The following is a 23,911-nucleotide window of genomic DNA, read 5'->3' on the forward strand; positions in this document are numbered from 1 at the left end:
TGTTTGAATCCAGTTGTCTTGTCAATTATTGGTAACGCGTGGCCTGCCACTCCGAGGATGGTCTCTGACTGCATTCGTCTGTTGCCAACGTTGCCATAAACACTAAATGGTGTTTCTGTGGACGTTAATTGTCTTGCAACAATCTTGCTTCAAGCATACCAATGGCTTGCAGATGCTCATTTTCGGACAGGCGTGGCATTTCGTAATGTTGAATAATTGCGTACTTTTGTTGTTTTTCTGAGTGGTTGTTGTCAGCACGATGCTAAACAATGCATATGGAACCCCGTTAACGCACATGTTTTGATACCAATTCTTTGGTAGTGAAATGCATGGGGCTTGCATAAAAGACAACTTTTGCATGGAATGCATGCTTTTCTGTAGCAGTTGCGATTTTGTGACTTGATTCCATACATGTACTACAATATTGAAAACCAAACTTTACTTGCTTGAAAAATACACTAAAATATTGGTGTCACAGGAACTTTTGTTGTTGAGTATAGTATAGAGTCTCATATCTAACCTGATATTGTGACACTGAACAGCCACCCTTTCTAAATGCTTGGCATTTCTGAAGTCTGTACACAAGCCTACACAGCCGATTCCAACAAGATGAACATACCATATTTCCAAAAGAAATAACAGATAGGAAAATGGGCTCAAGTTAGGGACTGGAAACTGTTTTACCGCATGTTCATTTCTAATATTATAGGTCTATAGACAGATGCATGTTCATTTCTAATAGTATAGGTCTATAGACAGATATAAGTATAAAGCAATGAAAAATAGAAATGGAATCGATATTAATTGCAGTCATCCACGCAAAGAGAAAGCTGATTACTATTTCAACAAAGGGCATCTGAAGAGTGTTAGTTTTTTCTGATCGTTTATGTTGAAGAAATCATTGTGCGCCCTTTTTAACATGGAAATGTTAATGGAATCTGCGCTAAACAATCAGTGCTAAAAATCAAAGTCATTTTCTGCTGTCCTTCAGGCAGTAGCCAAGCCTTTCGTCCCACGCAGGTGCATAAGCTAGTAAACTGATTCACTGGTAGTAATAAGCCTCAATGAACAGTGTCAGATAGCTGGGTAGACGCCAGACCCTAGCACTCCTTTAATTTTGTATGCGATCAGGGGGCACGGGTGGCCCAGTCGTCTAAAGCGCCGCGATTCTCTGTGAATAGTTGCGTCCCTTGGACACGCCAGAAACCTATGATCATGGGTTCGAATCCCAGTTCGCCCCGATTATGTTTCTAGGTTTGTCAGCACCTTACGCATGCTCGTGGGTTTCACCGAAGTGGTAAACGTCTGATACCTGCATCACTTCGGGCTTTCCTCCCAGATTAAGCTGACACACCGTGATATAACTGGAATACTGTTAAAAGCGGCGTTAAACCCAACTCACTCACTCACTCTCTCATTGTATGCGATCATGAATATTTAATACAGTGGCAAAGAAGACAAATGATTGTATTACTGACTTCTTCTCACCCTTCAAATATAGTCGAACGTGAATACAAGGGAAAATCCTGGAACTTTGAAAATGAAGGCAAACCAGAAAAAAAGTCAACAAGGTTTGACATTTCTAGAACGTACAGACATTTTGAAAAGTAGAGTTAATTTAAAAGTTGAAAGAAAAGGATTGATCAAAACGAACTTACGCTCTAAACCCTGCGCACTGGCACCTGAAAAAGACAAAGGCATTAAACCATTTCAAATCAATTATGTGTAGCTGATATTGTTTACTTAGCAATACTCGTACATATCATAGATTTTGAGAGGAACAGATAAGATTTGTTGCTTTTGCAGAGCAAGTCTTGCGTGTATTTCTTTCTTTCATATTGAAAATGAAGTAAATGGATAATCAAGTACCATGTCCTGTTATAAATTTATATATTACAATATGACAACCTTATAAAAGCTCATATGATAAACATTTTTTGTTCTCCATTCCAGATGAAAAGTCGCGTCAATTGGCGTCCTTCCAAAAACTTCTGTGAAACTATAGGCTGAAATGCTTCCAAACTTTCAATAAATGATCTTCATACATATTACATTAAACCCATCGTTTGAAATTTTCGAAAACATCCCTTGTAGGATTTCATTCTGAGATCTCACTGGGAAAAAAAAATTGACCAGGGTTTTTACAAAATCATAACATTGTTCGATGGACATGCTGTCACATGTTCTATCACAAAAAAAGGAGTGAGTTATGAATCACAATGATCATTGTATTTGACAGAAATATACATAGGCTAGGCTAGGCTAGGCTAGGGAGTTAGTGAGTTAAACTTTGATATCGCATCGGCAACAATGAAGCCATACAGCGATGAGAACAAGTGAATCATTATTAATTATCTGTAAACAAATGACAGTAACACAACAGGGTAAATATCGGGATGTCTGTTGATGCAAAAACAAACCAGAGTCCTGAACCTGATAGATTTTTTCCCCGAATGACCTTGAGAAATATCTAATGAAATCTTTAAATGAAGCTTACAATAACGGACTATTATCAATATCACAAAGCCACGAATTAATAACCTGTTTCCCAAAAGGAAATCAACTAAAACAATATTTGTAAAACTGGCGCCAATAATCTTACTATCAGTATTCTATAAAACCACATCATAAAGGGGAAAATCTGTGTTAAACCTCCTGATTAATCGATCAACTTTATTCATTCAGTATTGTAGGCCCCTGACACAGTGGTAATACAGGGAGTTGGAGACTCAGAGTGGCAGTTTGTTTCTTATAGACCTTGCTTTATATTTGTGCAGCGATAGGTTAGTGCACGACATTAATACATTAAACTCATGTCTAGTAGCATAGGTATAATTTGTTGGTGCTATCAACTGGGATCTAAGATCATGATGTGTTTTACACATCAAAATAAAATGATGTTCGTATTCTATATAGTTCTCTTTTCAATTAACACATATTCTATCGTCCCTCTTTTCTTCAGTGAACCTTCCTGATTCAATTGTGCCATTGCGTTTCTAAATTAATAACATGTTCGAGCTGAGATATAGTATTCGGTATTGAAGTTAAATTTATACAACGACTAATCATATCATTTTGAGTCATCAGTTAATGTCCAATGACAATACTGATTGTATGATAGTTTCTTTGAAAGAATTCTGACTAAAATGTTGATATGTTTGGAACCGACTGTTGTTCCCATAGATAGCCAAAACCTGAGCATAATAATAGTGTCTAACTGTGGAGGTTCAGTTTGTTTTACCATTGTGTGCATCATTTAGGAACAAATATAACAAACCTTGAGTCTGGTATATTTAAAGTTTTTCACCAACAATTTACAACGCGTTTACTGACATAAATACAAAATGTGTATCTTCCACATTCACCTCTAACAAAATGATGTACAGTTGTAGACTTTTTAGATTCAGGAAGCGCCAACAGGCCAACAAATGTACAGTTACACGATTTGCACCCCATATTTCTGCCCAATAAGGTAAAATTGGACTCATGTTTGTGCCAAATATTTTGAAAAATAAATAAAATGGTACTGGTTTAAGTATTGACCACATTTAAAAACACCAAACAGAATGTCTGGACCATGATAAAGATTTATTAAACGTTAATCCTAAGTATTTATTATGAAGGTACATAAGCAGGCAGTTGTCCATCATACTTCCATTTCTGATGCTTAGATAAAATTTCTCCATTCATGATAACAATGACCTTGGTCTTATCCAAATTAACACAAATGCTAATTATCATAAAAAAGATTTTAAAGCATCGATGTGTCTTTGTAACCCATATATGTCTGACTCGGTTCCGCTGGCAAAGGCACCTTCGCTGTCCCTTATGAAATCATGTTCAGGAGAGTTAAATAAAAAAAATTGTTTAAACAACTTTTCTGTCGTTACTGGCGCTTATTTTAAATCTTAAACCTTCTGATTAACGAGGATAAATGTTTTTATTTATGGTAGGTGAAATAACAAGACAAATCTATGATCTACTGGACTACGCTAATACCTATCAGATACCAGGTACATTTTGAGAAGAGCTTTGATACAGATGATTTGGAATTTATTGACAAAACACTAAACTTGTTTGGTTTCGGAATTTCAATAAGAAGATAAATAAAAACCTTTTACAACGAAATTCAATCATGTGTACTAGTTGATGGCTTTGGATCCCCACTGTAAAAAAAATCTATAGGTTGCAGACAAGGTGATCCTTTGTCTCCCTCTATCTTTATACTATGTGCTGAAATACTAGCAATAATGATTATAAACAACACTAAGTTAAATCTATTAAGATAGGTAATATTGAATATTTACTCTCACAATTTGCAGATGACTCAAGTTGTTCCCTAACCCCTTCAGAACAATGCCTCTATAATGTACTACCGGTTTTCAGTTTCTGTGCCAGATTTTCTGGCTTTAAAGTTCACATTGACAAAACAAGGAAGACCTACACTAACCTGGATCTTCCGGTCTGATATCATACTGAAAGCCAATGCTAAACAAGAAAACAATTAGGTTGGCATATTGCAATTTGGAGCACAGGAAATTGTGCTTGATGCTGACTGATAAATGGTGTGCATAAACAACAGCATTTACACCTACCACTTAAGAGCCAGACAATGCTTGCAAGTAGAGACAGGAATGATAGGATGTGCCGTACCTTGGGTTCCCTTAATAGAAACTGCAAAACAATAAATACATTAAACAATAAATACTTCAAACAATAAATACTTCAAACAATAAATACTTCAAACAATAAATACATTAAACAATAAATACTTCAAACAATAAATACATTAAACAATTAATACATTAAACAATTAATACATTAAACAATAAATACATTAAACAATAAATACGTTCATTAACGTATGTAGCACAGCAACTGATATGTGCAAGATGGAGATATTTATAGCACTGCAGAAACGATTCGTTGGTTTGTTTGTTTGTTGATTAACTCCGCAATATTCCAGCAAACTGACGTTGGTCCGTAAAGAATCGAGTCTGGACCAGACAATTCAGTGATCGATGTCATGAGCATCGATCCACGAAATTTGGATCCAATGACATGCATCAACCAAGTCAGTGAGTCTGACCACCCGATCCCGTTAGTCTCCTCTTACAACAAGAGCAGTCGCCCTTTACGTTAAGCATGATTGCTGCAGACCTCTTCTACCCCGGGTCTTCACAGGGCTCGATACCTAGGTACATCATAGTTGATATACAAAACTTTGCAAAGCTAGGTACTCTGCATTCCGAGATTAGGAAAAGTGACAACTACAGGCAACGAATACGGAATTTCCAAATAACAAAACATTTTGTGAATCAAAATTCACAGTTAACCAAAATCAGTAGTTCACTTTTCACGACAAATCACGAAAAAGCATAAATGCACGCTGTTATTGGGACTGTCTATTAGAACTTAAAGAAATGAACCAATATGTTGAACGAATGTGAGGTGAAGTGAATTGGGGTTCAACTTCTCGTTCCAGATTAATTCATTTATAAAGCAATTGAAAGCATGCACGCAAGCGTGCGTGCGCCCGCACTCGTGATACCATGCAGCAGTTTAACATGGATACTCCCATCTTCCCAAGACAAGGGAGTTAAGTGATTATAAAGTCTAGTTTCCACCCTTGCCGAACTAGGCTGCAATTATGGAGTTATATTTTGGCTGGACTAACGAGTCTATGTGTAGTCCAATCAATATCGCGTAACGATATCGACATCTGGTTCGTAAACTGCTGTGTAGATTTCGGTTGATTGCACATTTTGGAAAGCCAACTCGGCATCAACAGATTTTGACCCAACCTTTTCATGTTTTTAATCAAGGTGCTCACGTGATTTGATGCACTTGGCAAAGAAAGACCCGTTTTATCACAATATAGATTTTGATTATCGATCAGATCGTCTTGACTGGGCGACGCCATTTTGTTTGAGGCTATTGCAAGTGATATGAGAGGTGGAATCTGCACTTGTGTAAAGTTACAATTGCACCTACTTGAGACATGGTGCAAATTTGCTCAGGATATAAATATATGTTGTGAAAACAATATCTCGGTTTCACAAACCTTGTTTTATACTCACATACAAGGGCTGTCAATTTGTCAAGTCAGTATATGAGTCAATACTGCATTGAGCTAGAAACTCGACCTGGTTTACTTACAACGATGGCTGACAACACTCTTCTATTTTTGGGGGTCTTCCGCGGTCATCCAAGGGACGACCAACCTTTGACATTTCCCGACAGATCCATTGCCAGGAATACGCCATTTTCCAATGGGTTTGGGGGCGATTTCCTGGCCAATACACCTGTTGGGCATTGTCCACTCTCTGCCGCAACAGCTCGTGGTACCGAAGTCAGGCTATGGCTGCAACAAGGGCTGCTACCCCCCAATCATTGCAGGGGTTGATCTGATGGCATGCGTTCCCTCAATATGGAATGAATGTCTGTCCCATACTTGTCCCCGGTCATCCTATTCATCTATTGGCAATCCGGGCAAAAATACTCCACTATCGTCTCCGCCATCGCCGCTATGATTCCCACACACTTGCCGTGGAACCAACCGTCGCAGGTATCACCACCTCGTCACTGTCATAAAATCCCTCTAAACTGGGGACATCATCAAGGATCTGATTGCCCTCCGAAGTTCTAATGTTTATGATCTTCTGCGCCAGTCATTTATCAATCCCCTGGATTTCACATAGTTCAGCATAATTGACTCATCCCCTTATCTCCCAACAGTGTGTAGAATACTTCATAAAATGACAAAAACCAATTTACCTGAATACAATATTTATCTATACTAACAAAATACCATTAATCCTAATGAAAATAACAGTACTATTCCTATTTTACCTTACAATGCTATTTGATATGACATGTACAAACTCACGAACTTACATGTCAGTGTCGAAAATAGGTGACACTCGCAAGACAATGTAAACAAACATCCGCTGCGAGCTGTCACCAACTATCACACACAACTATGCATGTGAAAAGGTCAAAAATTAAATAAGAACATGAATTTCTGACAAGCAACTGTTTCCTAATTATTATTACTGTGCACAGCCACGAAAACTGCCGTACTTCATCAACGCACGCAGTTCACCACGTGCGGTGAGCTATCAATTTACCAGCCGATACGGAACCGGCCGTGAAAAGAAATTACTACTAACAAAGTCGCATGGTACTGACCGGGCAAAAAAGAATTCAATCCGTAGCAAAATGCGAAAGTTTCATTCAACTTTAGCAAAAATCCCTCTCGTCCTGTAGCCAAGACAAGCAAGATGACGACGGCGTGGCGGCAATGTCGAGGGGGTACACCCGACTCGCCTAAAGAGATTTCGACCCGACTCGCCTAAAAGATTTTTGAGCGAACTACGGTCGGTTTTCGTATTTTAGAATAGGTATGTAACTATCAGAAATTCATAATGAATTTTATCGTTTTTATATTGCTTTGGGAACATTTCTAGATTGAGTAAACGATGTCATGGCGTTGTTTTGATACAATCGGTGTCACTCTCGGTGACATCACATCACTGATTGATTTGTTTGGGCGAAAAAAAATAATACCAATCTATTAACGTTGTTGTTTCAAATTGAGCTGATTACCTGAGAAAACTCAACAGAGTTCATCACGGGATTACTGTACTATGATAACAAATAGTTGTCACTTAGCATTGATATCTGCGTTGACCAATCAAAGGCGAGAATTCTTCGAAACTCCGGGAAAAAATACAAATGCCAGTTTAGTGAACATGTGGTGGTGCAACTGCAACGTACGTTGTGTTATCTTCAGGATATGAATTATGGATTTATTATTTGATGGATATAACGAACCCATGAGGTATGTAAAGACTTAAGTGATCTTTTAATGTATGTTTCTAGGATGTAAATATGACAGAAGACAAATACTTGTGTTTACTAGTAATTGTGATCATTAGGCCTAACCTAAGTTATATTTGCCAAACGCATACCAAAATATTATATATATATATTTTAGGCGAGTCGGGTCAGATTTTTCTAGGCGAGTCGGGTGCACCGCAGTCGACGATTTCGGAGAAGAAAAAAAATTTCCCGAGAAAATTCCGTTTGTTCACAGAGCCACTGTTGTCAGTATATGAGTCAATACTGCATTGAACTAGGAACTCGACCTGGCCTGGTTTACTTACAACGATGGCTGACAACTAGACTGGTTCCCGGATCCTCCACTTGGTGTCGCTGCACTTATTCCGCTTTCCAATCTGTCGCAGGAACGAACGGGAACCAGTCTAGCTGACAACTCTCTTCTATTTTGGGGGGTCTCCCGCGGTCAACCACGGGACGACCAACTCGAACCTTTCCGAAGACCTCCGGAAACCTACGATCACTACATATACAAAATTATACATGCATGAGTAAACGGATTCGCATCACAAGTATACTCAGGTATGTATATTTAAACAGGTATGCAAATGTACACATGTATACTGGTGCATGTGAACGGGGATCACTCGGTGCAACATTTGCAAATCTACACAGGTAGAAAATTCTCACACACAAAAGTCATGTAAGCGCATATGAGCATGTGGACGGACAGTAATATAATGTGAAGAAATAAGGAAAGCCAAACATACACTCTTCAAAAAAAGAAACGCACAGACTGACTACACAAAAGGTCCGGTATATAAATTGGATATATGTTATTGGAAAATGTTGGTGGCCTGATATTCGACAAACGGTGCGTCAAAACGCTGGCAATGTCGATTTGCAATGTCTTAAACGGCATTGTTTTCACCCTTGTTCAAAAATGGCATGGAGGAAACCAGTAAAGCAAAATGCACGTGCAAGTTATGGCATTCGTAACGCGTGGTAGTGGCTATAAAAAGGCAAGCATAAGCCAATAATTTGTCATTCAATTGTCAACATTTTTCAAGTTCGAAAATGCCGAGAATCAGCGCTGCCGATCGTAACATCGCCCTTGGACGTATCCAAAGAGGGGAATCGCAGTCGTGTGTTGCACGCCACATCATCGTCCAGCACCGTTTGTCGCCTTTGGGACGGATACACACACTTCCATTCCACTGCAGACCGTCCGGGAAGCGGCCGACCAAGAGTTACCACCCATGCACAGAATCGCTACATTCGACTGTTCCACCTGCGTCATCGCAATGTCACAGCTAAGGAGACTGCAGGACGCATCCCTGGTTTGAGAAGGATATCGGACCAGACTGTCAGGAACCATCTTCGCGAGGCTGGAATCCGACCCGGAAGACAAGTTATCGTCCCTGTTTTGCAACAGATCCATCGACGCTTGCGTTGGCGCCATACCTTACACCAAGATGTTAGTGTGGTTCGTAGACTTCCGGTTCGGTATACCAGTTTTCATGTGAGGATAGATCATCGTCCCTGTTTCCCTGCCTCGCCCATCTCGGAAGCTTGACAACTATCGCCGCTGGATGAATAATAAATTATTATCACGGACTATTGCTATCACCACTGTACTTGGTACTGACTACTGCCATCATATTATTCATTGCCATTGAATATTGTACTACCACTCTAGTGTGTACCGCCATTGTAATTACTGTGCAGTAATTTGTATTGATATGTAAACCTAGTTATTTTTTGTAATACATTTGTTGATTGTTTACTAACTTAGCAAAATATATCAATCTGTCAATCTCCGTTCTCGCCTGTTACTAATTTGACATGCTTACCGAAATAAATTCATTGAAAGGAATAGCGTCACCATAACAGCAAAAATAAACAATGAGTCAAATCGAATGCTAAAGATTGTGTATTGTTAAGGTGTGATATTACATATCTACTTGGTCCATTCATTGGAATTGCTGACGAGACTTAAATAGCCCCGCATTTCAACAAGTGATCATATTCTTCCAGTTGTCAAAGCAAATAACATTCGTGGCAAGTCTGGACACGTGAAGCATGTTAGCGTCCCTGTTTTGCAATAGATCCATCGACATCGACGCTTGCGTTGGTGCCATACCTTACAGCCTTTGATTTTGAGAAAACTGGAGACGTTTGTGGTTTAGCGATGGATCACGATTACTTCTTCACCGGCGAGATGGAAGCTAACGTGTTTATCGTCGTCGAAGCGTTTTGCCCCACATTGTGTATGTGAATTCGACAATGTCGGTGGTGGTAGGGTCATGGTGTGGGGGGCCATATCCTATACCACGAGATCTGACTTGGTTGTGTTTCAGGGAAATTTGACAACAAATCGCTACATGAATCAAATTCTTCAACCTCACCTTCTTCCAACCATTGACCGCGCAAGAGGGAGCTGTTTCAATAGGACAACGCTCCACTGCACGCAGCTTGTGTCACGGTAGACTACCTTCATAATGCCAACATCAACGACCTGCCCTGGCCGTCGAGATCTCCAGGTCTCAACCCAATCGAACACCTCTGGGATGAATTCGATTGACGTGTACGTCAACGTCAGAACACGCCGCAGACACTTCCACAACTGGCCAATGCGTTACAAGCAGAATTCCGCAGGACCGAATTCGTACACTTATCCAGTCAGTGCCGAGGAGATGCAGAGCCGTGATTGCTGCCTGGGGCGGTCACACGAGATACTGAGTTCAGCGCAAGCTTGTGGCCTTATGCGACATGACAATGAACAGTTGTCAATGCCTTTGTACAACGACAACTTGTGACTATCGCGCTCCAAATTTCATATTTGCATCTGTGATATTTAATTAAATATATCGATTTTATAAGGTACAATAAATTTACAAAAAGTCTACCTGCGTTTCTTTTTGTGAACAGTGTACTTGCAGGCAAGCTAAAGGCATACGTACCATCGATTGTGTGGACGCCTTCAACCGCGTGATAAGTAAACTGAATTGAAACCCTACCTACCTACTTACCTACCTACCTACATGTTGATGGTTGATGCATGTCATCCTATCCCAATTGTGTTGATCGATGCTCATGTTTTCAATCACTGGATTGTCTGGCCCAGAATCGATTATTTACAGACCGCCGTCATATAGCTGGAATATTGCTGAGTGCGGCGTTAAACAACAAACAAACAAACATAACACTGATGTGCCCTTTACGCCCGATGGAATCTGTTTCGTCGGATAATCAAGACTGGCGTTATCCAAGACGTTTTATATTTTTATCATCATATGAATTATCTGCCAGAAGTATAAGCCATTGTACGATTCCGAGCATATCATAAGCATATGTTTATTCATAGAGACAAGTCTCATTCAAACCTATCACTTCATATGCGTATTTACAACTTGGAGACCCGTGACGATCCGGGGTAGAATAGGTCTTCAGCAACCCATGCTTGTCGTAAAAGGCGACTTTGCTTGTCGTAAGAGGCCACTAACGGGATCGGGTGGTCAGACAGCTGTCATATACATGATATAGCTGGAATACTGCTGAATGCAGCGTTAAACAACAATCAAACAAACAAATACACTGATATTACATTCCAGGTTGAGGATCAGAGGGTAGCAGTTCTGAACACGATGCCAGACGAGCTCAGAGCGCATGCCGACTATGTGACCACCCTTTATTGCAGTGTATTTATTGTTGAACAATGACAGTAACATCTGACATTGTTTTTGTTGGGATTCGGAAGACACTCATTGCATTGTGTTTGGACAGTGATCAGTCGTCAGGAAGTTACGATATTTAGATGTTAGTGTGGTTCGTAGACTTCCGGTTCGGTATACCAGTTTTCATGTGAGGATCGATCATCGTCCCTGTTTCCCTGCCTCGCCCATCTCGGAAGCTTGACCACTGTCGCCGCTGGATGAATAATATATTATTATCACGGACTATTGCTATCACCACTGTACTTGGTACTGACTACTGCCATCATATTATTCATTGCCATTGAATATTGTACTACCACTCTAGTGTGTACCGCCATTGTAATTACTGTGCAGTAATTTGTATTGATATGTAAACCTAGTTAATTTTTGTAATACATTTGTTGATTGTTTACTAACTTAGCAAAATATATCAATCTGTCAATCCCCGTTCTCGCCTGTTACTAATTTGACATGCTTACCGAAATAAATTCATTGAAAGGAATAGCGTCACCATAACAACAAAAATTAACAATGAGTCAAATCGAATGCTAAAGATTGTGTATTGTTAAGGTGTGATATTACATATCTACTTGGTCCATTCATTGGAATTGCTGACGAGACTTAAATAGCCCCGCATTTCAACAAGTGATCATATTCTTCCAGTTGTCAAAGCAAATAACATTCGTGGCAAGTCTGGACACGTGAAGCATGTTTTAATTTAGTAACAAACGACGAGTGGGAATTGTTTATCGTACAATAAAGCGCTGAAGGGAGAATAAACCGTGAGGTGCGCACCCCTAATTGGTTTACTCTTCCTGCAGTATTTTATTGCATGTTCATAAAAGGAACAAATCGTATAATATTCACCCGTTTTAAAAGAATGATGACTCCCCGAATACAGTCCGACAACGGCAATGTCGGACAAGTCCATTTTATGAACAAGGGAGTTAAGTTTGGTATTTCATGAATATTCTCACAATTTTCACAGCAATTATCTGTACCCTTTCTCCCATTACCGATTGTTATATCTCTCCCACTTTCGGATGCGATCTTTCGGCCATTGCTTTTATCAGCGTTGTCCAGATACGTATATGGGGAACAACTCACCAGACACTTCCCTCTCAAAAATAACGTCATCCAATGTACGGCGCCATCAAGCTTAATTTCAGTACTTATTTCTTTATATCTTGCTATAAGTGTTGTTGCTTTGACTTAATGCGGTGGTAGAGCAGCTAACTGGTTGAAGTGTTGACTGGTTTAGTGTTGAGGTATGTCATGATAACTGAATATTTTGAAAAAGTATGTTACCTCCTGCCGTAAGATCCCGGCAGGTAATGCATGCAATCATCAGCATAGACATATTTTGCGTTGTATATACATATACATCCCTTACAATATAATGTATATATGTGGCTTTGTGCTCCTTATTGATGTGTATTGTGTTAATATTCCAACTACCTTTTTTATCGTGAAGGATCGTATATGCAGGTAAAATGCAAACGGCAGCTTTCGGTGGCAATTATATGAGGATTTATTAAGGTTTCGGGAAAGAATTTGTTAGACCTTTCATTATGTCATTCATTGACCATGCCATTTTAGAATTGGTCAGTCTTGTGCACATGGCTGAATATGAGTAATATATGTATTATTATCATGGTGATGTTCATGGTAATACGATTTGAAGGCCCGAATAGGAATCTGATTTGTTACTCCATGAATTGATACACCCTAATAAAGAATTCATGTTTATTTTGCCCTTGTGGTCTGGTAAGAAATATTGATATTTCTGTTAAACAACATTAAACACAATTATACAAGTATCACATCGTTTTCTACGAAGAGGAGAAATATACTTGCGTGATTAGAGGGGTGTTTGTTCATTTTCCTTGTTCACTCCAATAACGTCTGGTTTTCATATCAGCACAAATGTCAACTGACTTCAATTCTGTTCTGCAGTGAACAACCCTCACTGCTTGACGAGGTTGACCGACTCAATGAATACACCCAGTTTGGCGTAACGCGAGGACACCCAAACAGGTTCATTCGCGTTACGCCAACTTTCAGAAAACAATTATTCGCGTTACGCCGATCAGCGGTTTTTCTTTGATGATATGTGTGTGTTATGTTAACACACGAGGTTGTTACAAGCACGCAGTGAATGGTGTTTTTGGATGGTGTTCAGGACACATTCTAACAGTAGAAATATATAACACATTTATGATACATTTTTTTGTGTCGTTTATTCCACACATTATATTGTATCAAAAACAGCGACATGGTCAGGCAACAGTTTATACATTTCAATTTGGTACAACGAACAGAACATGATTTACATGAAACATTATTGTTTTAACTTGATTAGAATGGCAGATGCAACATCGGCATAGTGGATGATGTCGATTCCTTGTCGCTCCAACCTCATCTTCAAATTGGCGATCTTGCGGTCGACTTCTGAGTATATCTTCTTCTTTGGAGGTCTTTTCTATCCTGCTTCGTACTGCACTCTGTGGATTTCTGATGACTTCTGTTCTTTGGAAAGGAAGGTAATCATCTCGAAAATGTTGGGATGTGCCTTTCCCACGATCTTCTTTAGTCGACTGTGCCATCTTACTTACTTACTTACTTTAGGCCATTTAATGTGTGGGGCGAAAGTGGTTTGTGCAACCCAAGATGGGGCTTTTGGGGTTGCTTATATAGAAAAATTTGGGCATTTTGAGATTTGGAATAGATGCCGATGGGGTTAGGGAGGAGAACTAAGGGAGCTGGGTATGGTGGATGTTTGTTTGTTTATGTGATTTTGATTTGGTAGATTATTGTGTTTTTAGATGCGTTTTATTAGTTCCGTTTTGATTAAGAATACGCCTAAGGCCTTGAAGTTTTCTAGTTTATTTTGTGGGTTAAGTATTGCTTCTAGAGTGAGAGCCTTGTTTAGATTGAGGGTGGTTTGTAATGCGGTTCGATGTGTTAGGTAGTGTGTGCAGTGGATGAGTGCGTGTTCTGGGGTTTCTGGTTGTTTGCAGTCTGGGCAGTTACCTGTAGTGTGTTTTTTAAAAAATTTTAGGTGGTTATTTAGGTTGGTGTGTCCAATTTTTGGTTTGGTTAGTGGTTTGCTGAGCACTTTTTTGATTTGGCTATTTGAGTTTAGATATAGGTTATGCCATTTTTGTGTGTGATTTTTTGCTTGTTTACACTTTTAATTTCTGATTTTGAGATGGGTAAGTTTAAGCTTATTTCTGGGATTTTGAGGGATAGTTTAGCTGCTTTATCGGCGTTTTCATTACCGTATATTCCTACGTGGGCGGGGATCCACAAGAAGGTTATTTGTTTGCCTGCCTTAGTTAGGTCGTTGGAGCTTTTAAGTATTTGATTTATTAATTTAGGTCGGTTTTTGGTATTTTTGTTTTGGAGGGCTTGCAGTCCACTTAGGGAGTCGGTAAGTATTAGGATTTTTTTAATTTTTTTTTTATTCTTGATTATGGAGGGCTGAGGCCATGCCCATTAGTTCTGCCGTGAATATTGATTGGTTGTTTGGGAGTCGGAAGGATTGTGTGGTTTTAGTTGGTTGTGTGGTATGGACTCCGAAACCTGTGTGTTTGGAGGTCGGATCTGAGGATCCGTCCGGGTAAATGTGACACCAATTTGGCCGATTTTCGTGTATGTATGCTAGTGTGGTAGTTTTAGCTATGTTTGGGTCGGTTTTTTAATTTATTTGGCTAGCTAGTGTTGTGTCTATTTTGGGTATTTTAAGTTGGGGGGTGAAGATATTTGATTGTTTGCAGTTTTGTTTAAGATTTTTAATTTGGTGTTCATTTAGGTAGTTTGTTATTCTTTCGATCCACTGGCTGTAGTCCTCAAGTCTTTGACATCTTTGATTGATTTTCTTCTCAAATGTGAGATGTTCAATCATTTTCTTCTCACAAGTGTTCACCTGAACCCGAATTCAGTCTTACCATACAGATAATCCGGATTAAAACTTTAAATCCCACGCGCTAATCCCATTGTTCTCTTAATCCCCAGTTAACAACCCAACTGCAACTATTCGCGTTTTGCCGACCTTAATTTTGACCCCAAATGTCTAAAGGTCGGCGTAACGCGAAGACACCAGCCAAACTACAGTTAGTGAACGAAAGGCGGGTTTGTTGAAGGAGAAGAAATGCAAACTGATTGTGTTCTACTTCAAGTTTACTTTGCTATTCCCAAGGAAAGCATGAATCATTCAGAGACTGGTCGCGGCTGAACGTTCATTGTGTAATGCTCTGAATGATCATTCCCAAAGCAAACTTGTTCTACAAGTGATCGGACCTTTTAAAAAAAAAATGAAATCAATGAATATATAATTTGTATTTAAAAGTTAAGTCACAAGAATGTTGCTTTTTCGGTTATATGCCACAATTGACGTGTTTTGTTATGTATGCACGAATGTCCTCCTCAATATGATATATAATATCCTTTTCATAATGATTTCTTTCCAGGTTTGAAATGATCTAGGCGAGATGTACCCAGTGACTTCACAACCCTTTTTACTGGTCTATTTGATCAGGCTTTGCAACATATATAAGGTCTTAGACACATCACATTTGAATTTAGGGCTGATACATCACAAATTTTCCTTTTCTCGAGGAATTCAAATGTATTTACTAGAAACTAAGAACTATTTATTTTCCACGCACCTGCAAAACATGTACTCGCATGCAGGTGTGCGTGTATTGTTATGTGGTCGTATATATTGAAAGCATATTTCTTTAATTGCTATAAATTGCTTCAAATGAAACCCGCATAGAATGTGGCAAGGACTTTATTTAGTGGCACGCCCAAGACAGCTCACTAAACAGAATGACCTCCCTTAGTGTTTAAATAAAAGCCACAAAACCCTTATAGACCTGTTAGACGGTAAAATATCAGATGCAACCCACATTATGTTACAAAAGTGATTATACAAATACCGTCGCTATTCATGACCTTTGCTCACGTTAGGCACTGTCTTCGCCAGCTTGATTGAATATTATAGGGAAAATATCACCTATATGACTTGCAAGTGAGGCCTTGGGAATTTAGGAAGGATATTTAATGTTCACATACTTTATGTTTTAGTTTCGCCAGACATTTTTCAGATCCCATGTTACGTGCCCTTCATTCAGCTTCTTTAAGAATGGACCTGTGAAGATCCGGAATAAAATAGGTCTTCAGCAACCCATGCTTTCCGTAACAGGCGACTATGCTTGTCGTAAGAGGCGACTGACGGAATCGGGGGTAAGGCTCGCAGACTTGGTTGATGCATGTCATCGACCCCAATTGCTGTTTTACGCCGCACTCAGCAATATTCAAGCGATATGGCGGCGGTCTGTAAATAATCGAGTCTGGACCAGACAATCCAGTGATTGACACCATGAGCATCGATCCACGCAATTGGGATCGATGACATGCATCAACCAAGTCAGCGTCTGTCTGTCTGTTTGTTGTTTAACGCTGCACTCAGCAATATTACAGCTATATGACGGCGGTCTGTAAATAATCGAGTTTGGACTAACTGATGCCGTTAGTCGCCTTTTACGACAAGCATAGTCGCCTTTTTACGGCAAGCATTGGTTGCTGAAGACCTATTCTAACCCGGGTCCCAAGTCAGCGAGCCTCATTTTCAATGTCTCGCCTCGACAATAAGCTATTGGTCCTAGAGACAGGTATAAATATCATTCCATTATGTGAGGGAAAATTTAATTTCTTGAAGACTGGATTTTACAGAAATTTTGCAACCCATACATTAACGATAAAAATGCCTCAAGCATTGTCTTTAGTAACGATTTTGAGAAATTTAAATGAAACCAATTCAAACCACAAGTTTCATCGGTGAATATCCTATTTGTTGAACACGCCCAATGAAGAATAAATCTATAATGTCAGACCTGGTAAATCCGTAGTGAGTTGGGTTTAATGCCGCTTTTAACAGTATTCCAGTTATATCACGGCGTGTCAGCTTAATGTGGGAGGAAAGTCCGAAGTGATGCAGGTCTCAGACGTTTACCACTTTGGTGAAACCCACGAGCACGGATATGGTGTTGACAAACCTAGAAACACAATCTGGTCGAACTGGGATTCGAACCCACAATCATAGGTTTCCGGCGTGCCCAAGGGACGCAACTCTGCACCGCTAATCGCGGCGCTTTAGACGACTTGGCCACCCGTACCCCCTGGTAAATCTGTAGCTTGTAACTTTCTGTAACTTTGACTGATCGGATACATCCGCCTTTTATTCCAACTCCGATTCACTAAAAAAAATTATGGATTTTGTTATTTAGAATTGATGGGAACATGTAAAAATAAATGAATTATGTAACTTGGACACGATCGGGGAGGGGATCGGGGAGAGGAGTTGGTAAGACTCTCTGAAATCGTCATTGGGAGACTCATACGCAGTTTGCCTCGTCGGGTATATGAATGTTTCACAAATTGTGGCGGTGTGACGCACAATTGATCCAAAAACGTCAACTTTGAAATTTACCATCTTTCCCTATCGTCCTTCAACATCGGTACCGCCTCCTTAATCTAATGGGAGAGCGTGCGAGAGTGAAAGTCCGGGGTTCGATCCCCAACCGCGTCTTACCAAAAGCGCTAAAATGGTACTTATTGTTACACTGCCTGGTGTTCGACATTAAGATGCCAAAATAAGGACTGTTCGGCTCGGAGTCGGTATTCTGTGTGTGAGTGGGGTATTCATATGGCATGAAATCTCAGTTGACTAGCGCAATATAATCCGCAATAGCCCGGACTGGTACAAGCAGCCACAATCACACACGTGCATGTACGTCGCTATATAATTGCAATAATCTCGAACGCGACGTTAAACCCCCTTTCCCCATTTCGTTGGCGGTCATAACATCTTTCACTATAGGTTGTACATTCGTCCGAGATCATCAAAACAACTATTACTAGAAACGAATCTCTTAAAAGTTTGGAAATATGCAGTTATTTCCAAGTATTCCCTACCTTTTGTGAACGCACGCACGCACGCACGCACGCACGCATACACACACATGCACGTGCATGTACGTCGCTATATAATTGCAATAATCTCGAACGCGACGTTAAACCCCATTTCCATTTCCCCCTTTCGTTGGCGGTCATAACATCTTTCACTATAGGTTGTAAATTCGTCCAGTATCATCAAAACAACTATTACTAGAAACGAATCTCTTACAAGTTTGGAAATATGAATTGATTTCAAAGTAAGCCCTACGTTTTGAACACACGCACGCAGGCAAAAACACACACACACACGTGCATGCACACACACACACGTGCATGTACACACGAACGCACACGTGCATGCTGACATACACGCACGCACGCACGCACGCACGCACGCACACATACACACGCACGCACGCGTACTAAAGGTTGACATCATCATAACAGACAGTCTAGAATATGACGCTCATTTATATTTAAAAGAGATCAAATTCAGGTTTGAAGATACCATCAAAGTTAAAATGGAGAAGAGTAATGCACAGTTCTTGTTCAGTTAGTTATATAACTGACATGTTACCCACGCAAGTGATTGAATCAGAGCGATAAAAAGGCAGTGTTATAGTCCAATGCTTCCATGGCCTTAGCCAATGGCTATTTACGAGGTTCATGGCTCTTCGACTCTGCTTCCCATTCAACAAAACAGCCATTTTTCTGGACTGGGTTCTGTTCTCAGATAACGTCTTCTGGTCGAGTTTGAGGAAGAACGTTTGATTGCAGTGGTCTAGACAGGATATTTGAGGCGCTGTTATTTCCAAGGGCAGCTTAATGTCGGCAGTTGATGCCGATAGTGTATTGCATTTCAGTAGACACTGTGATATGATCTGATTGGATGATGGTGTCCCGGCACAGAGGTCAAGGACATGCCTGGAATAAGTGCTTAATATGTCCCAGCAGTGCAAACCTATTACTAATGTTATCGACCCATGTTATTCAAGCTGAAATGGGTCGATAAAATCAGCTTTTTGTGATGTAGACCTGCCTCTGCTCCAGAGGCTGCAGTACCTCCCTCTGAACCAGAGGCTGCAGTACCTCCCTCTGCTCCAGAGGCTGCAGTACCTCCCTCTGCTCCAGAGGCTGCAGTACCTCCCTCTGCTCCAGAGGCTGCAGTACCTCCCTCTGCTCTAGAGGCTGCAGTACCTCCCTCTGCTCCAGAGGCTGCAGTACCTCCCTCTGCTCCAGAGGCTGCAGTACCTCCCTCTGCTCCAGAGGCTGCAGTACCTCCCTCTGCTCCAGAGGCTGCAGTACCTCCCTCTGCTCCAGAGGCTGCAGTACCTCCCTCTGCTCCAGAGGCTGCAGTACCTCCCTCTGCTCTAGAGGCTGCAGTACCTCCCTCTGCTCCAGAGGCTGCAGTACCCCCCTCTGCTCCAGAGGCTGCAGTACCTCCCTCTGCTCCAGAGGCTGCAGTACCTCCCTCTGCTCCTGCTACGTGAGAATCAGTTTGATATTGTACATGGTGTAAGTAGCTTTAACTGTTGTTTTCCATTAGTTGGGCTATTATTTGCCAAATTGATTTGATGTCCTTTTTCAACTTTTTAAAACATTACAGAAGTACATTGGGGTTGAACAAGAACATGGAACGGGGTGGCCCATTCGTGGAGTCATAGTTGTCACTCACAGGCGTGATAGAAGGGTAAGGTCGTTGGTGGGAATCCCTGGGCTGGGATTTTGTATTCAGACAAGATATAGTTTTAGCAACAGTTGCAAAACAAGAAAACCCGTCTCACAGCTGTGTATTTTTGTGGTTGTTTTCCCAACAGTCTGAAGAATAATTATTTGTTTCAAGCATCCCCCAGGATTATCAACAAATGATCTTTCCCTTACTGGCTGTGCATTTTATACCTTCCAAGCGCGCGTAAGATCCTTGGGGTGATACTCGTTTTTAATCTGCGGTAGTATATTTGGGGGTAGTCTCGTGCAGAAACTCAGTTTACACATTTTTCCAGATATAACAATTTTTTGGGACATAAAGAAGTCGTTGTTGGAGAAGAGCTTCACACATTAAAAGACAGTGAAACTCGTCTCCAACAGCAGATGAATGCATAGTGTACAGACACGGTCTTCTCTCCATCGGCCGGTTTCAATGGGCAAATGATGATTCCATGTACGAAATTGTATAATCGGCAAGTAGAGAGTTTTGGGAAGTCATAGAAATGTTCAAATTTTGGTAATTCTTTAAAGTGTTGGTATTATAAACCTTTTGAACCTGTAAGGATACATTCTCTCCACTGTTGAATAAATTGGTCTTTAAGAATTCTCTCGACCTTTGAAACCAGCCATGAAGTTGAGCGAATAGATGGGTTTATGAATTCTTCTGAAAGTCCGACATCATTTAGTAATTATTCCCCGCCCCAACGAAGTTGGCGGGGGATATAGAAATGGGTTCCGTCCGTGTGTGTGTGCGTGTGCGTGTGCGTGTGCGTGTGCGTGTGCGTGTGCGTGTGTGCGTCCCGAAATCGTTTCCGGAGCATAACTCAGAAACCGTAAAATATTTCTCTACGACACTTTGCATGTCTATCAGACTCATGCTGAACTGGTGCCTTTTGCTATTTAGGAATTTTATAATTTTTTATTTTTTACGTTTCCATGGCAACAAGTGGACTTAGGTTCTATAATGGTGCTAATCGTTTCCGGAGCGTCACTCATAAACCATTAAAGACTTTCTTACAAAACTTTGCATGCCTACTAGGCACATACTGAACTGGTGCCTTTTGCTATTTAGGAGTTTTATAAATTTTTATGTTTTACGTTTCCATTGCAACAAGTTGAACTTTGGTTCTATAGGGTAGAGTTTGTTTCCGGAGCATAACTCAAAACCCATTCAATACTTTCCAACAAAAACTTAACATGTTTACCAGACACATACTGGACTGGTGCCTCTTGCTATTTAGGAATTTTAGAAATTTTTATTTTTCACGTTTCCATGGCAATAAGTTGGACTTAGGTTCTACAGGGGTGGTGTTCGTTTCGAGAGTGTAACTCAAAAACCGTTAAATACTTTCTTACAAAACTTTGCATGTCTACCAGGCACATACTGAACTGGTGCCTTTTGATATATAGCACTTTTAGAAATTTTTATTGTTTATGTTTCCATGACAACAAGTTGGATTGAAGTTTTAATATAGGATTGGTTTACTTAAATAGTATAACTGTTAAATATTTCCTTGCCAAATATTGCATGTCTATATATAAAGCGCATACTGAACAAGTGCCATTTGATTTTAAGGAGTTTTAGAAATGTTTATTTTAGAATTTCCATTGCAGCTATTTTGACATGGGCTAAGAGAAATGTTGGGTCAGTTACCTGGTTTGGGACCATAACGTGTTAAAATGGGCGGGGGATATAGATGACTTTGTCAACTATACGCTTGTTTGTTTACTGTTGCTATCGATTTTAAACCATTTTGCATTTACATCAAAATCTTGTATCAAATAATTATATGAAATGTTAGATAACTTTGTTGGACCGTTTAAATTCGTTAAATTAGGCCAGAAGGAGATCATCCGTTTAAATACTTTAATTTTGAGGGGTTCCCTGCCAAGTTCCCAATAAACCATAAAATTGGGTGTTGAGTTCCTCAGACCAGTTACTATTTTTAAAAGATTCATTTGAATTTTCTCTATTATTTCTAAATTTTCCAAACCCCATATTTTCAGAATCATCATCATCAGTATCATTATCATCGCCATCTTCATCAACAACAACATCATGTTCAACAACAATGGCATCATTATCAATATCATGATTACTAGCCCAGTCGTCTGAGGCGACTAAGGCGCCGCGATTCGCTGTGCAGAGTTACGTCCCTTGGGCATGCCAGAAACCTATGATTGTGGGTTCGAATCCCGGTTCGCCCCGATTATGTTTCTAGGTTTGTCAGCACCGTACCCGTGCTCGTGGGTTTCACCGAAGTGGTAAACGTCTGAGACCTGCATCACTTCGGGCTTTCCTCCCACATTAAGCTGACACGCCGTGATATAACTGGAATACTGTTAACAGCGGCGTTAACCCCAACTTACTCACGCATTCACTCACTACAATGGGCGGCCAATTCGATTAAAGAAAGCTCAGCTTCAGAGTTCATTCTATATAAGCGCCTAGTGTACTCTATATTTAAAAGGGAGCTGTCGGGTAGCCTAGTGTTTAAAGCGTTCGCTCGTCACGCCGAAGACCCGGGTTCGATTCCCCACATGGGTTCAATGTGAAACCCATTTATGGTGGCCCCCGTCGTGATATTGCTGGAATATTGCTAAAAGCGGCGTAAAACCATACTCACTCACTCCTTCACTGTATTTAAGGGTATTTACGGTATTAACGGTGAACGGTGAACTTATGATACGAATGATGATCATGGTGGATTTAGATTTTGAAGATGTACTCCTGAACTACTACTAAACTCAGGGGCGGTGGGGTAGCCTAGTGGTTAAAGCGTTGCTCGTCACGCCGAAAACCCGGGTTCGATTCTCCACATGGTCACAATGTGTGACGCCCATTTCTGGTGTACCCCGCCGTCACAATGTGTGCGTTTAAATCCGTTTCCTTAAATCGGTGCCACTTTGACCTGTTTGATTGAGTATTTTCGCTGGATCTGTAACACAAGAAGCTTTGAGGAAACGAAAGAGGCATCCACAAAACACGTGTCTGATTAGAAGTAACCCTTGGTTGGTCCTGATGGATGGTTTCGCCGGTAGGTGTGTATGCGGGTGTGTTTATGTACGTTAGTATACAGTGCCTCTCATCTATATTATCTGTTGTATTTAATGTATGTTCATATTGTATTCAGTACTCTTGTATGGTTGTATGGGTGTATGTATATATATGGACTGAGGTGTGAATGGATGGATATAGGTATGGTTGTATGTGTGTATGTATATATGGATCGATATGTGTATGGATGGATATAGGTATGGATGTATGTGTGTTAGTATATTTGGATTGAGGTGTGTTCGAATGGATATAGATATGTATGGACGTATGGTTGCATGTGTGTTAGTATATTTGGATTGAGGTGTGTTTGAACAGACATAGGTATGGATGGACCTGTGTATGTATAATACGGATTGATTTATGTTTGATGGATATAGGTATGTATGTAGGTTGGTATGTTAGTATGTATGCTGGTTATACATGTAGGCTAGTATACACGATTGATGAATTAAGTTGTGTGTATATGGATACATATGTGTATAGATGTATGACATGTATGAGATTGCCGTGAGTGTTTTGTATGAGATTGCTGCGAGGGTTCTGTAAGAGATTGTTGTGAGTGTTCTGTATGAGATTGCTGTGAGTGTTCTGAATGAGATTGCTGTGAGTGTTTTGTATGAGACTG

The 23,911-nt window shown here is 40.2% G+C and overlaps 2 protein-coding genes across 2 annotated transcripts in view; both read right to left on the reverse strand.

Moving 5' to 3' along the window:
- The window catches only part of LOC124151970 (titin-like), a 70,097-nt gene extending 62,772 nt beyond the window's left edge, over positions 1–7,325 (reverse strand). Inside the window, exons 1-3 of the mRNA XM_046524683.2 lie at positions 7,192–7,325; positions 4,596–4,674; positions 1,659–1,682 (exon numbers count right to left, since the gene is read on the reverse strand). The gene's annotated coding sequence lies outside the window, so the exon portion shown is untranslated. The remainder of the gene's footprint in view (positions 1–1,658; positions 1,683–4,595; positions 4,675–7,191) is intronic.
- Positions 7,326–19,535: 12,210 nt separating this feature from the next.
- Positions 19,536–20,516, reverse strand: LOC125374636 (amelogenin-like). Its single transcript, XM_048385694.1, has 2 exons — positions 20,421–20,516; positions 19,536–20,003 (listed from the first exon to the last, which is right to left on the reverse strand). Exons 1-2 carry the CDS (start codon positions 20,514–20,516, stop codon positions 19,536–19,538), a joined length of 564 nt encoding a protein of 187 aa, XP_048241651.1.
- Positions 20,517–23,911: the final 3,395 nt, after the last annotated feature.

The sequence above is a fragment of the Haliotis rufescens genome, unplaced genomic scaffold (genome assembly GCF_023055435.1).
Source record: "Haliotis rufescens isolate VD_foot unplaced genomic scaffold, xgHalRufe1.0.p SCAF_10, whole genome shotgun sequence".
NCBI classification, from domain to species: Eukaryota; Metazoa; Mollusca; class Gastropoda; order Lepetellida; family Haliotidae; genus Haliotis; species Haliotis rufescens.